Below are 17021 nucleotides of genomic sequence, written 5' to 3' on the forward strand. Positions count from 1 at the left end.
TAAAAAGAAATCTTAACCTATTGATTATATCTGACTAGGTGACACTTTCAGAGTGCAAGTGCTATGATCAATCTAAGAGATTTTCTTAAAGGGAATATACATCGACTTGGATTTTCAAAATTTCTTGTTTTTATCAAAGGACTGTTCAGAGTATCAACATTTTAATTATATGTAGATTTGTTTAATTTAATTTATATAACTTTGCTCTTAAAAGGGATGTTTCTACTTTTGTTCTTTGTTACCAATATGGCCATTGCTGTTAATATAATATATGTAGCTTACTGAGTCTTAATTGAATTCTCTTCAACATATGATTGTACATGTTACTGTAACACTATTATATATGACTGTATGATATATTTGGTGTAGGCCAATATAACAGCCTCTACAATTAGATTTTATTTGTATTTTTATAAATAAATAAATAAATAAATAAATAAATAAATGTATTGATCCATATTACATGAGAGGAATGGTCTTGGTAGTGATCACTGGTGAGTAAACCTACTTCTGTTAACGATGTGAGTCTCCTTTCTAAATCTACAAGCGCTTTCTTTTGCAGTCCTGATGTTGTTACATTGTCACGCTCTGTATTTCCGAAGGAATCTTGAGGACCATCTTCAGCGTGCAATGACTGACCTACAAGGAATTATCACTGAAACCTATCTGCGAACTGCGCTGCTGTGTGTTATGTGCAAAATAATCTGTGTAAATAAAATTTACGTTAGTTTGTACATCATGAAAATTAATTTTTGTTTACTAAATAAGACCTTAGAGTCCACCGGTTCAGCGTATGTGCATATGTGCATATGTATGTTCGAGCATCACATGAAAAAGGCAAAGCATACTCATCATAAGAGGTGCCACTGTAACTAAGCAACAGTAACATTACACTGGCTGAGTCACTGATTGATTGACTGACTGAGTTGCAATGTTATTCGTAGCCAAATTATAGGTTGTAAAATCTACTGTATCGTACTGTATCGTATCGTTGTTATTTTGTTACTTAAAATATTTCACAGGTTGTGGGTAGGAAGGAACTCACAACGTGTAACGACCATAACATAAATATGAAATGAGCAGCAAACTTGTAACAAATAATCAATGCACTGCAGAAAGAAAAACTACAATTCCACTTCCACAATAAAAATATAATTTCCTGTAAAAGTATCAGAATTACAAAGAAAAATAATATGACCTATTTTGTGGAAAACTGAAGTTTAAGTTCCTCTTCTCGGTTCCTGTTAGTGATGACACCAATCATTTGCTCATCAATTTTCTTTTAATCAAAAAAACATTGCACAAATTTTGTAAATAACTACAGTATACATATGTCTTCCATTCTGAAACTGTAAATTACTTTTAAATCAGAACATACTTATTTTCGAACTCAATACTGGAAAATATTTAAATGCGAAGTTTCAGCTCAATTGGTTCAGTAGTTAAGGCGTCAAAAATCAACAACCACATTTCATTAAGAGCTATTACGCGATTTTTAGGGAAATAATATATTTTCATGTCAATATATTGAATGAAAATATTAATAGTCATGTGACAATTTCCATAGAAAAAGTTTGTACACAATTCCATGACATTTCACCCACCGATTTAGACACGAGATCAGTTCGTTTTTATGTAAAGAGAGATAATTATTTCTTTAAGGCATTAACATTCCCTTACATGTTGTAACTTGATGCCAGCATTTAGCATGTTTGAAAGTCTGTATAATATTGCCTCAGGGTACAGGATAAGTGTTCAATTTCTCCGTCATTGTGACGAGATAGCAGAGAACGCCCTGTTTTACCTAGTGGCCTGGCACGAGGGTAAATTACCGTACAACAAGACACGAACAGGAGGTAGCCTGTGGCTTGCTTGAGGCTACAAGTTTTACACCACCATTGTCTACAAACACCTGTGACCGAGAAGAAAGTGGAGTGCCAGCAAGGAAGTGTTCTGGAAGAAGTCATGTTCCAGTCATGGTCTTCACACCTACTTCTAAAGTGGTTCCATAGAATTTATTCGAAGGAATTTCCATTTCACTGACTATCTTAATCCTCGAAATAAAACAAAACCTACCGGGCGAGTTGGCCGTGTGCGTAGAGGCGCCCGGCTGTGAGCTTGCATCCGGGAGATAGTAGGTTCGAATCCCACTATCGGCAGCCCTGAAAATGTTTTTCCGTGGTTTCCCATTTTCACACCAGGCAAATGCTGGGGCTGTACCTTAATTAAGGCCACGGCCGCTTCCTTCCAACTCCTAGGCCTTTCCTGTCCCATCGTTGCCATAAGACGAATCTGTGTCGGTGCGACGTAAAGCCCCTAGCAAAAAAAAAAAAACCGAATTAAGGAAGCCAAGCAACAGATCTTAATGTGTGCTCAATTGTTCAAAATGCATTCTATTCTTCAAATCGTTACACATTATTATTTTCCCCTCAAAAAAAATTAAAGTAGCAGAATAAGAATATTATTTTCTCTTGTTGGGGGGGGGGGGAGATCTGGAACACAGCCCCTTCAGCCAGTGAATTACTGTATGTAAGCAAGGGATTTATTTTTGGGATACAGGAGAGATGGGTTCATCTTCACTTCCAGTGGTACAGATGAGTAGGTCATTGAACATTTTTTGCAAGTTGTTCCACGTCGCACCGACACAGATAGGTCTTATGGTAACGATGGGACAGGAAAGGGCTAGATGTGGGAAGGAAGTGCCCGTGGCCTTTTTTAAGGTACAGCCCCAGCATTTTCCTGGTGTGGAAATGGGAAACCATGGAAAACCATCTTCAGGGATGCCGACAGTGGGGCTCGAACCCACTATCTTCCGAATAATGGATACTGGCCGCACTTATGCGACTGCAGCTATCCAGCTCTGTGGTCAATGGACAGAAAGAAGTAGGAGTGGTGTAGTTCTGCTGGGGTAAGGTCGATGCTAGGTACAGATTTTAAATCCGCAATCCATTGTCAGACGGAAATGCATATAATTCGAAGTAGGCGGTCTGGTAAACATTTTGTGGAGAATTGACGTAAAAATAGGTGGTAAATGGTATCCTAATGACAACAATTTTTGTAATAGACAAGTAATACGAGCAAATTCGTGAGGACGTCCAAATAACATGTTATTAAGATGTGCAACTGTATTAGCTGAGCATGAATAGAACGGAAAACGTAGAACTTCGATTTTGTGGAGGTGCTGAGGGAAACAACAGTTTCATTTTCCGATTTATCTGATGAATAAGGAAGTTACGATGTTTATATGATAGATGTGCTAGTGGTGACGCTTTGCATTGTCGAAGGATGGATACGAAAGCTTTCATCAATGAACTGACTATAGGTCTTTGAAATGTAGATATATCGTCGAATGTTCAAGATCCCATGAGCAGATCACGTCACCAACGAGAAGATATTCCGCCGAGTTGAAAATTTATGTGAAGTCTTAAGTTTAGTAAAAAGCAAGGAAATAAACTCATTTTGGTCCTCCCTTCTTAAATAAGAAACACAGCCCGATACAACTGTTTATAGAAGACAATATAGGGGGAAACGTGGACTTTGGGAGAGACCCAAACACTCACACAGTAGTTTGACATCCGCGGTACAGCAATCCTGATACGGGAAGCTCAAGAAGAAAAAGGGGAAAAATCACTTCCATACAATGATTTGGTTGACAGTCTGGCCAAACATGGAACACGCACTGGCTTATTTCATTACGTCTCCCCTGGACTGACTTTTTACGTAAATAGCAGAAGGAAAACTTAGTTGAATGGACATTTCTGTGGAATAGGACTACTCAACACGGAGGTCATTACTATATCTCTATTAAGCCAGCTCTCCCGCACAAACCATGGTATCAAGTCATCAGATAGGCCAGTGACCAAGTCACCACCATCATCTGGATGAGATTCAACCACGCTTCGTTCCTGGCTCATCTCAACAGGCCTGTAGTTTTCCATTCTGCGAGAAACACGTAAAATGTGAACCACATCATATTCGGGTGCAGCACAACTACTGTATATCTTATCGCACGGAATTGTTCGACATACTTGTGCATCTCTGGGTTCTCTTGCCAACACATGCAGCTGTTACTGGCAACCGGAGATCTAAGTCTGTACCGTGCACAATAGCAAAACACTTCAATAAAACTGGCCTAAATATTTAAAGAAATACGAGTGTTGATTTCAAGTGTGGGCTTTCATTTCGCTCTTTTCTAGGCCTTTCCTGCTATTCAATATGTATTTTACCTTGTTATCCAATTGTTATCTTACAGTAAACATTGCATATTCTTGATAGCCAAATGTTCTAAGGATGAAGACCATAAATTTTAAAAAAAACCTCCCTGAAGGTGGTCAATTGTCTGTGAGGATTTAGCACATTACTTTAACTGTAAGGGAGGTTGATGAAAGTGAATTATGAACCCAAGAGTTTCTTTAACATGATAGAAGCCTACGACGCAGTTTTATCCTTCAGTGTATATGTTAATAATATTTAGTATTTACCTCATGCACATAGAGTTTATCACTGTTTGTTGCTATACTTGTTTATCTTTACATTATGGTCTATTGTTCTGTTTATATTCTGGCTTACATTTGGCTTGTTTTTCATGCTTCGGAGTTCTCAACTTTTCTTTTGTTTGTTAAGCTTTGTTTTCTTTCTTCATTGTGTGGCCTCCAATCTTCCATTTAGTTTATTTATCTTTCGTTTTACAATAAAAATACATCCCCTGCGGCTACCGGCTTCGAGGGGCCTTCGGTCTACCAAGCGACCGCTGCTCAGCCCGAAGGCCTGCAGATTACGAGGTGCCGTGTGGTCAGCACGACGAATCCTCTCAGCCATTATTCTTGGCCTTTTTAGACGCGAGTCGCCATCTCACCATCAGATAACTTCTCTATTGTATTCACTTGGCTGGGAATCTAAACCCAGCGCCTCCTGTTTAGAGGCAAGCACGCCACCCCTACACGAGTGGGCTAGCATGGTTTTTTAATACATTATTTATATTTACTTTTATTGCCGTGTAATATACGTCGTTACGTGACGGGCCTTAATTTCGCCACTGCTGAATAGACAGTAAAAAAATTGATCAATAGATAAAGAGTAAATAACATGAAAGTAGCGACCTGAGTCATGATCGAACTCCCTACCTTAGCAACAGTAGGACAATAAGTATTGGACTGAGATATTAGGGTCGGGAGATGACAATGGAGTGATTATAACCGAAGATTTTTTCAATTTCCAATTCAGTGTACATTTGCAATAATCGAAAATGTCTTACCTTTGCCGGGTCCTCTGAGCTCCAGATAGTGTCCGGCGCCTTCCCGAGGCGAGGAGCCTCCTCCTCGGAGTTGGGCGCCATCAGGTCGCTGAAACAGCGTACAGAGATTATTAGAGACAATATGATACACAGAATAGTGACAGTTATGAGTGTAGCTCGGATTTGTAGGTGGTAATAGGTTAGAATGCAAAGTATTTTGATTTGTAGGAAGTGTCATGCAACCCGTTGTACCATAATGTACGAGGAGTAGCATAAATTAAAGGAGTTATATAGGCTGCACCCCTAATATCTATGTAAAACTCATAGCATAACCGCTGTACAGTGTAGGGTATACTTGTTACTGGCTTAAGTAAGTTTGCATTCTAACCTATCAGCACCTAACAATCCGGACTCTAGACTTATAAGTCATAGAATGTGGTAAGGAATCAGCATGCTATTTCATGTTTCAACTTGGGTACTGGAAACCGGTGTCTGCAAAATTAAATGCAAATTCGTAGAACTTCAAGGAGGTCTCCATATTATACAGTAGGGAACAACACAGTTTTATGTTACCTTTTAAGTTGGCCGTGCGGTTAGGGGCATGCAGCTGTGAGCTTGCATTCGGGAAATAGTGGGTTCGAACCCCTGTCGGCAGCCCTGAAGATGGTTTACCGTGGTTTCCCGTTTTCACACCAGGCAAATGCTGCGGTTGAGCTTTAATGAAGGCTATGGCCGCTTCCTTCCAACTCCTAACCTTCCCCTATCCCATAGTCGCCGTAAGACCTATCTGTGTCGGTGTGACGTGAAGTCAATAGCAAAAAAGTATATGTTCATTCAATTAATCTGTCATCATCCATCAGCATGAAGGCCTTCCGCCCAAGTAGCAGATCCCCTATCAGTTGTTTTACCTAACCTTTCGTTAAAAGTTTTCAAAGAACTTGGAACTTTATCGAACATTTCCCTTGATAAATTATTTCAATCCTTACTCCTCGTCCTATAAATTCATATTTGTCCCAGTTTGTCCGCTTGAATTCTAACGTATCTCCACATTAAGACCTTTCGCAGTTTTAAAAGCTTCGCTCAAGATTCTTTGCCTACTAATGCCATTCCACGCCAGCTCTCCACTGAAAGTTCGGAACATACCGCTTAGTCGAGCAGCTCGTCCCCTTACGTCGAGGTCTTCCCAACCCAAAGTTCGCAACATTTTCGTCGGAAATCGCCCAGGACAATTCGTGCTGCTTTCCTTGTGATCTTTCCCAGTTCTCGTATCAATTAAAGCTAGTGTGGGTCCCATACACTGGGACCGTACTATAATTGGAGTCTTACAAGAGACTTATAGCCTACGTTTTCTCCTTTACATCCTTATTACAACCCCTAAAAATACACTCATAACCATATGAAGATGTCTGTAAACTTTCTTTACAACATAGTTATTGTTATTACCCCAATGAAGATCATTCTTTAACCTGTGAGGAGTCGCGTCCGGTCGTTTCAAATATTTCTGTTTATTTTGATCAATCCTTCCGCGAATACTGCTTATTATACTTCCTCCACCTCAGTACCTTTCAACGGACTCGTCCACACTTCTGTCACACCACTGGTATCCCTCTCCACTCCTTCAGTGAGTGACAAGCTGGCTATCCGGTCGTTTCGTTCGCACGCGACTCCTCACGCTACCTGTCTCCGGTCTATTCAACCATATGCGACTCTCGGCGTACTTATTTATTATGCGGAAAGTGCACTGTTATCATTCACTGTTGAGTACAGGGAGAAGGAGCATTGTCTAGATTTGTGTTAAATGAAATTAAACATCATTTTAAAAGTATTTTCCATAAACAGAACTTTTTATTTTCAATTTCATCCGCATTTCATTATTATGATTATTATGTTGAAAAGTGTTTGTCTGTATTTAAATATTAATACCTTATATTATTGTAACAAATAACGTATTAAGCAAGCGTTTGGTATTTTTTTTATTTCCTGTTGAAACGACCGTACGCGACTCCTGGCGTTACACTTGGCATGCGACTCCTCGCGGGTTAAGTTAACTTCTAGGTACTTACAATGATCTCCATGAGGTTCTATCACCCCCATCGACATCGTAACTAAAACTGATAGGACTTTTCCTCGTGGTAAAACTCACAATCTCACCTATCTGCAGATCGTAGGCGAAATTTTAAATCACAACAAGCCGTTCTGCTCGAAACATACTCAGAAGAAGCAGTATGATAATGGAGATCTTATGTTAAGGTAGCTGATAAAATATTGACGTGACCTGCGTTCGGTACGGTAAACATGCGTTTAACTAGAGAGATTGGAATCTGATAACCGAGCCATTAGCCTGAGCTCATCCATCACCGCAGCGGGACCTGACAAGTAATGTGCCGTTAAGGATCTGCATAGCCTGCACTTCGAACGAGTCTCCCGACCATGGCTTAAAGAGTTGACTTTTTTTCCAAGAAGAATGAACGCCCCTAAAAGAATTTAGGTGTACTAAAAGTCCCTTTCTCAGCCTGAAATTCAGGAAGTGGTGGGTTCGAACCCCACCTGATCATTTTCCGTGTTTTCCTACTTTCACACTACTAAATTATATATTCTTCATCCTCTGAAATGAACACCAATAACTATAAATTATAGGTCCACGAAGCATGCATTTTGGATTAAGTGTAGACGAAGAACAGGGAATACAAGATTATCTTAACGACAAAGTGTAAGGACGAGCTTCCTTATTTTAAATGAAAGTTATTATATACAAAAAATGAAATGCAGAACCAGAAGCCGAACTATCTCTAACGTTTATAATTTAAAATGAAGTTGCCGTTTCCAACGAGCTTCTGTATGTCACATCTAAGCATTACCGTGTTCAGTCCACTGCTGTAACGGCAAATACCACTGTGATTAATGAGGATTAAGCAATCCTTCACATGTTAATGTATGGAAAAAGCTAATGACTTTTAAGACGCTGCTTGGTAAGCTGAACGCTTTCTCGCAAGCATAAAGTAGCAAGGAGAAGTTTCCTTCTTCTTTTAATAAGCATCCATCACTTTCTGATTTTCATTTTTTACTTGTTAATGCGTGGATCATTTCCAAAAGTTATAAGTTTGCATATTTAACTCGTAGGTAAAATCTCATTCTTGTTCATATCATCACCAATTCACAATTATGCAACGTAAGCAATATTGTACAGACAGTAAAAACGCATGTTTAAAAGTGATTTGATAGAAGCTGCCTGACTGAACAGTATGTTTCGAACTGTCAGTGGAAAGATGGTGTGGAATGATATTGGTAGACGAATAAACTTGAGTGGAGATTTCAATGGTAGGGAAGATCATTATTTCAATATAAAGCATGAATTCAAGAGAACACATATTCATTTGTAGGAAGAGGAAATATAGAACGGAGTAATTTTTCAAGGGAAATGGTCGATAGGTTTGCAAGTTTATTCAAATAATTTAAGAAAGGACTACGGAAAAAATTGACTGGGAATCTGCCACCTGGGCAGATCAGTGATTGATTGATTCATTGATTGATTGATTGACTGATTGATTGATTGATTTATATTGGACTAATTGATGAAATAAATGTCGTTTTTGCCCACTAAATGTTGTTTACATTGATGTGGTGGGCTCTTGTGGACATTCAGGTTAATGTATTCAAAAACTAATGACTTTCAAGACACTGCTTGGTAAGCTGAACGCTATCTACTTCTTCTTCTTTTTCTACTACTTTTTCCCCACAAGCGTGGGGTCGCAGGTGCGAACTGTGTCGCACATGTGGATTTCGCCCTGTTTTACGGCCGGATGCCCTTCCTGACGCAAACCCTATATGGAGGGATATAATCACTATTGCGTGTTCCTGTGGTGGTTGGTAATGTAATGTGTTGGGTCAATATGAAGAGGAAAGTTTTGGGAAAACACAAACACACAGTCCCCGGGCCAGGAGAATTAATCCGAGGCGATCAAAATCCCCGACCCGGTCGGGAATCGAACCCGAGACCCTCTGAACCGAAAGCCTCAACGCTGACCATTCAGCCAATGAGTCAGACTGTTAATAAGCTTCTATAATTTTCTGATTATTCTTTCATTCTCTTTAATACGTGGATCATTTCCAAAAGTGCTTCAGTTATGTTCATCCAATCAACACAGCAATATATTAAAACTAGAAGGTCTTTTCGTCTCTGTGAAACTTACATCCTGACTTTTCACCCCGTTGATACATTGACCGTCAGTTCTGAATTGCCCAGGAATGTAGACAATTTTGAAAAAAACGAATAAAATATTTTGTCCATTATATCGCTCCTGACATTTCGTCCTAGACTAGAGGGTCCTATTCAATAATTGCATTTTTGATTCTCGGCCCACCTCTCCCTATGGGCTACTTCAGTTTCTGCGTAACCTTTATATTTGGTTTCGGAAAACAATGGAGAATTTTATAGTGCGAAAATAAAAGTATCTAGTTTTCCAACATATAAAAGTATCCAGTGACCTTAAATTTATGCCTCTAAAATTATAGTACGAGCGTTTGAAGGGGTTGTGTAATAGGTGAAATTCGCTAGTGGGAGAGCAGTAAGGCAGCAGGTGGTATGACAACAGGACAATGTACACTTTCTCAGTAAAAGTGTTTTTTAACAATCTCGGCGTTACAAAGGAGAATGACCAAGTAATGTCTAGAAATTATCCTCATTAGGCTTCAGGAACAGATGCAAAGTAGTAGCCATTGTGTTTTGGAACAGCATGTCATTGTAAAAGGTCATGTGTTAGAAATGACCATAATTTCAGAGAAATGCGGAGATATACATCACTTAGGTTCGTATTTAATACTAGACAGATCCACTTTCTCGGAAATCTAGCTTATTTACATGTTGTATCCTTGGTCATTATGGCAAATCTTGCTTCTGTCATTGCAACATTCTCTTCTTGGCTTTGGAAATCTGTTTCAGATTTTCTAGTATTTTAATTAACTTTCTATTTCACTTGTACCTTTTGTTTTGTCTCTCAGACCTTTCAGATATGTCAGTTTGCAAAGTGTCCATAAAAAAGACGATTCGAATAAGAGACAACTATAAAATGTACGGTTCAATAAATTTGCTTTACGTCGCACCGATACAGATAGGTCTTATGGCGACGAGGGGACAGGAAAGGCGAATGCACGCTAACAGCTATGTGATCCAAACCGCTCAGCTACTCGTTCGGCATATATGTACACAAGTTGTCCCAGGAGGAATGGTCAATATTCAGAGATATGACAGGAACGATCATTTCAAGCAAAAAATTTCATATGGATATATGCTATATTCCGAATGGGGATTTTGAGATAGAGCACATTTAAGGTACCTTTTTGGGGGGCTAGTGGCGCGCGCGTATGTGTCTTGTCCTCTCAATTAAAAATTAAAATTTTAAAATTTAAAATTTAAAATTTAAAATTTAAAATTTAAAATTAACAATTAACAATTAACAATTTAAAGTGGGTACGAGGTTTCCGCATGTAATGTTTGTCATACAAGTGTTCGTGGGACTCTGATACGTTCAAGAAGTCGCCGTATGCTGGTACTAGTACTACGTTGCACCATTTCAACAATGTGTTGCTATTCCTGCACACGTTGTTGAACTACGGTTTCGGAATATAAAATAGGATTTTCGAAGAAAACCTGTTTCACGCAATGCGCTGAAAACTCCGGTAAACACTCTACGATCAATAATTCGACGTGTCGGAAAGCGCCGACGGTATTTCTCGACAGCAACAGGAGCACTACCATCGTAGAAGGCGTAAGCATGCACCATATCTGCACATTCTTCTTTTGTATAGATGTGCGGTATTTTAGCCAGTGCGTGCACAAACGCAGTTAAACGATGCTTCTCTTTGATAGACCCTCAGTCCCTCGCACTAGTTCACTCACAACACACCGCGGACAACTGCGCTGGTTTAATGGCAGAAAGACATCCCGGGCAAAGAGGTTGAAGGCAATGGTGTAACAAGGCTGGAATAAAACGTCAAAGAGGTTGGGTGGGCAAGACACTTACAGGCCCGCCATTGGACCAAAAAAAAAGTATACATTACTGTAAATGGGTTGTACCTCGGAAACCATTCGAAATACGACATTTCTTATGCCGATATGAAGTTTTTGCTCCAATTGATCGTTCCTATCATATCCCTGAATACTGATCATACCTCGTGGGACATCCTGTATACATTTTTATATTTCAACTCTATAGAATAAGAAATAAAATATACACGGCATACATTAGTTACTTACGGAAAGTGATCTTTAACGTTACGAGTGAGATGTTCACTTATTTCGAAACGAATAACGTAAACATATCACTTTAATGGCTGTTACAAAATCCACAGCCTGTTTCCAGTCATTTGACCGGGTCAGGAATGGAATGAACGAAGCCTTAATCTAGCGGCGAGGATAGGAATCGTGTCTGCTGCCGAAGCCTGTCGCACTCCTCTGGGGCAATGATTTATGACTGACAGATGAAAGGAAATGATATTGGGGAGCGTTTCCAGAATAAATGATGGCAGGAAAACCCGGTGTACCCGGAGAAGTACTTGTCCCGCCTCCGCTTTGTCCAGCACAAATCTCATATGGAGTGATCGGGATTTGAACCACGGAACCTAGCGGCGAGAGGCCGACGCGCTGCCGCCTGAGTCACGGGGGATCTTACAATAGTATGGTACGGTAAAGTGTAACTTTCCGTGCACTTTTCAGTACGGGAAGCTGGTAATTACGTCATAGTGTGAAATATAATTTATTTAAGTTATGCATAAATGTGTAGACAAGACAATGATGTCATCGAGCACAGTTTCACGATATCCCGCCGCTAGGAGATGTTTTGAGACAAAGAATTGAATTCGTTGTTGAAACGTAAATTGTGGCGTGGCCTTCATGCTCGATGGGGAGCCTGGAGGAGGTCACCATACGAAATGTTCTCAAAATTTATTTAGCTCAACTCCGCAGTGGTAATAGTCTTAAAATGACAGCAAAATTATATATACACGTATTTCAGCTACGAAGCAAGTTGAGTAATTGAACTAAGCTTCGAACCTGATTTCATGTACTTCCTTCTTCGTATATTAACCAGTGTACGTGAGATACTGCAACATCACTAATATGGGAGTAAACTTCGGCTTTTAATAGTTGGGTACAGATACAGCTGTTTTTGTTCGTTCCCTAGGAACAATTTGCAAAGCTTTTCGATGACGCAAGAATGGGAAACCACAGAAAACAATCTTTAGGGCTGCCGACGGTGGGATTCGAACCCCCATCATCTCCCGAATGTAAGCTCTCGGCTAGGAGACCCTAAGCACACGGCAAACTCGCTCGGTATAGGCAGGAGCATTAAGAACCCCCCCCCCTCTCTCTCTCTCTCTCTCTCTCTCTCTCTCTCTCTCTCTCTCTCTCTCTTTCTGCATACATTAATAATTGAATGATAAAAATACATGCTATTTCATTCTTAGACTAATTAGGAATAAGCAGTGTTAGAGTGATTATTTGGAAGGATCATTCTGTCTGGAAAATGACAGGGTATGTGATTTGCGAAATACGTCGATATCCTTTCAGACGATTGCACAGTGACCCACGCTGATCAACTTGTTGGCCTTTACCCGACGTGAAAGTAAATATTTACTTTATATGAAGATCAAGTTTGCTGAAATTATGTAACTTTCTCTGAGAACGTGGTGTATGTTGTATGAAATACCTGAAGTTGGGAAACCATTTGAATGTGGGAGAAGACAGGAGTGTAATGTAATCAGGATTGGTCAAGAGTAAAACACTGATTTCATCATGATTTTAATAAACTTTATTTAAATCACAATTTGATTTTTAATGCCAGTCTAATAATGCACAAGCAAAACGAATTAGGAAAACCTAAAAAAGATACTGTTTTTTATGGCAGCCATTGCATCGTCGGCTGGTATTGAAAGAGATGTTCCTATTTTTGGTGCAGTGCAGTCACAACTTAGACATATACCTATTACGGACAGAGACAACTTTCTGCCTGGTATTTGTAATAAAACAGTTGAGCACGCAATAACAGGTGATATGATAGTGTATGCAGCCCCACAATATGGTTAATTTTATAATAATAGAATCTCTTTTGATAATTGTTTGTGTTCTCTTCTACTGTATATCAATTTAATTTTGAATTGCAATATTTTTATATTGTACTAATGTTAATACTATTGAGCGTTATTCATATAATTACTACGAGTAGTATTGTCACATTTCATGTATTTCCAGCTTCCATACACAAATTTAATAAAGCAAAATTATTCGTTTGTTTATTTGCTGTTTAAAAATATGAGCATCAAGATGCCAGTGCACCGGCCAAAATGAAATTAAGCATACAAATACAAGTACTGGTATATAAAAGGTCTAATTTTTAAATAAAGGAATTTTTCAACTAAATAGCCATTTCTGAAAACCAACTCTAAGAGCTCAAGATATTTCAAATTTCAGCCCCTGGATGCAACCGTGAGTGAAACTTGATATAAACCACAGTTGTACACGCCAGGATGTTTTAATTCCACAGTCAGCGAATTTGAAAGCTTACATAGCTATGGCTGCATGTGAAGATTAAGTTATCTTAACTTCTTAAATGGAACACAAGAATAAAATATATCCTTGAAGATAATATACATTCAAATTATATTTATAAGCATGTTTATGAATTACAAGTAGATAATGGGAGTGGTTTGAAGAGTTTCGAAGTAAAGTTTGAAGAAGACCTGTCCACTGTCTCTACACAGTTGTGTTGTAATGTTATTAATGTTGCGTCCTTCAAACTACTTTTATGATTTTAGGGTACATTAATGTGTCGGATAACTTATGATGCAAGTGTTTTTCCCTTGTGCCGATGAATCTACTGGCACGTCCCTACCGACTCAGAAAGCTAGTGCTCAATCATCTGAAGCAAACTCTTAGGTTACGTGTGGAACAGCAAGATTCGTACAATCACTGTCGTTTAATTAGTTTTTATAACTTGTCTTTTACCGAGCAGAAAATTACAACTACTTCACTGTTAGTAAGCCGATAATAAAAAATGCCCAGTTTTTATTCAATCAAATATAGTAATATATTATTATTATTATTATTATTATTATTATTATTATTATTATTATTGCATGTAGCCTACGGGAATGTCCAGGTGCAGGTCATACTGTTCTATTTGAGTACCATGGGAGATCTGCGCGTCTAAGTGTGTGATTATGCTGATGGCGATGATAATAATAATGAGGTAGGAAGAGAATGAAACCCGGTGTCGGCACGTAGCCTACTCCTGTCGAATAACACAAAGGCTTAACGTCTCCAACTGACGGACTAATCACTATTAATAGCATCATACGCCCTAACTATATATGAACACTGTAGAGTGTTGCAGAATTGAATCCAAGCTTTTGTCAGGCAATCTACTGATTAGAAATTGTGAATTGTGTACCACCAACTTTCCTACCCTGCCGGCCAACATTCTAATGGTGAAAATTGTTTCCACCAACGGGACTCAAATTATTTAAAAGCCTCCAACGCCATGGGGTTGTATGTTCGGCACACTGGGAGATTTGCGCGTCAATTTCGGCTTCGCATTCTCACTAAACGGCTCAAGCAATCCACTGAATACCCGTAGATACAAGAAATGTTATTAGTGCAAATGGAAACTGGAGAATTGTAGCTGCCTCGATGAACCGAGTTCGATCCCGGCTGAGGTAGTAAAAATGTTTACGTTCCATGTCGTCGTTGGTATATGGCACACTCAGTGTCACCTGGAAAAATTAAATCAAATAGTTACCGATCAGTAGAATTCTGCTTTCACTGCTAGACAGTAGCGCAATCAGAATGTCGAAATTAGAAGGTACTCGTTCTCTAACCTTCTAGCGGCCATTGACACGCACTTGTTGCATTTAAATACCTTCAAAGGCCATGGGTGACGCCAAAATCGAATGCTCATCTTAGGAAGAGAAGGTCAACGACTAACCGACTGTACGTTCAAGCCGGCATTTATACGTTTTTATTATTATTATTATTATTATTATTATTATTATTATTATTATTATTATTATTATTATTATTATTATTATTATTATTATTCATCGATATTACCATTTGTGGGACCACGTTCACACAATATTCACTCATGTTCATAAAAACCATAACACCTTGAAAGATTGGAGATAGGAAGTTCATTTTCACAGGATATGTCCATTAGTATGCTATGAATAAATTATTAGTATTTGAACCGCATCGGCACTAAGGTTCAAGGTCCACATCGATATCTAGGCGCACCACTACCGACTGGTAAAATGTGCCTGCGGCTCTCGTTTTCGTTGTAAACCTAAGGTAATGGATCAGGGTGTCTTGAGCAGACGTATGCGAAAACCGTACCGTCAAATGAGTGAGTTTGAAAGAGGTGCATTATTGGCATGAGAGAACGTGATGTATCCATCCGGGAAATTGCTGCTCGTGTGGGATGAAGTGTGTTGGCAGTGCAACGGGTGTGTACAGAATGGTTCAGAGTAGGCCGTAGAACACGACGAGATGGGTCTGGTCGCACCACCCAGACAACCCTCCGAGAAGATCGACACCTCATCCGAACGGCACAGGAGGACAGATTTGCGTCCTCCTCGGCTCTGGCACAACAGTGGAACAGTGTAACACATCGTACACTATCAGGAGTGCCAGTCTGTCGCCGTTTATTACGGTCTGGGTTCGATTCTGGCTCAGTCCGGTGGTATTTGAAGGTGCTCAAATACGTCAGCCTCGTACCGGTAGATTTACTGGCACGTAAAACAACTCCTGTGGGACAAAATTCCGGCACCTCAGCGTCTCCGAAAAACGTAAAAGAGTAGTTAGTGGGAGGTAAAGCAAATAACATTATTATTAACATCTAGGTAATCGGCCCCTAATGGTACGAAATGAGACGAAATATATTGACTATTTAAAAGTCCAAAATCATCCACTGACCAGAATTCGAAACGTGAGGACGAAAAATGAATGGATGGATATGAATTTAAAGCAATCAATGGATCCGACCCACAATGCCCCACATTCCCCGAAACTAGCGTTACACAATAATATTACTGACCAAGGGACTGCTTCTAAAGAACATACTGAATCGATGATGCTTGTAGTCTAAAGGGGTCCAAAATCCAAAATGCTACTTATCGCTAGGAAAGTAGAACCATGGTATTTGTCATGTTGTGGTACTAATCCAAAGTAGCGTAGACTCGCGGTATTCCACACATTATGATACTACTCACAGGTAATGTAATGTGCACATGTAACACAGACCTATGGTGTTTTCCACATTGCGGCGCCATTTATAGTCAACTCAAACTTATGGTGTTCCTCACATAAGTGTACTAAGCACAGTTACTCGTACTATCCCGTGGTGTTCCTAATCATAGGCAAGGCAGAACCATGGTGTCGCTCATATAGTGATATTAATCACAGGTACTGTAAAACCCAGCCGGAAGCACACATTGTCGCTACTAATCACAAACCTGTTGTGTACCTAACACAGTGGTACTACGCGCTAGTGAAAGCGACCCATGGTGTTCCCTGGGTGATGGTACTAATTACAAGTAGTCTCATGGTTCTAATTCGATCATCTCTTGGTCGCCCCTTTTAGTCGCCTCTTACAACAGGCAAGAGCCTCCGTGGCTCAGGCGGGAGCGCGCCGGCCTCTCACCGCTGGATTCCGTGATTCAAGCCCCGCTCACTCCACTTGAGATTTGGGCTGGACAAAGTGGAGGTGGGACAGGTTTTTCTCCGGGTACTCCGGTTTTC

General features: G+C 39.6%; 1 protein-coding gene across 1 annotated transcript in view; it reads right to left on the reverse strand.

The window, feature by feature from the left end:
* Positions 1 to 17021, reverse strand: part of mwh (multiple wing hairs) — a 516688-nt gene that overhangs the window by 216070 nt on the left and 283597 nt on the right. Inside the window, exon 2 of the mRNA XM_067150265.2 lies at positions 5255 to 5342. Within this exon, the coding sequence (XP_067006366.2) occupies positions 5255 to 5335 (81 nt within the window). The 5' untranslated portion in view covers positions 5336 to 5342. The remainder of the gene's footprint in view (positions 1 to 5254; positions 5343 to 17021) is intronic.

The sequence above is a fragment of the Anabrus simplex genome, chromosome 6, assembly GCF_040414725.1.
Source record: "Anabrus simplex isolate iqAnaSimp1 chromosome 6, ASM4041472v1, whole genome shotgun sequence".
NCBI classification, from domain to species: Eukaryota; Metazoa; Arthropoda; class Insecta; order Orthoptera; family Tettigoniidae; genus Anabrus; species Anabrus simplex.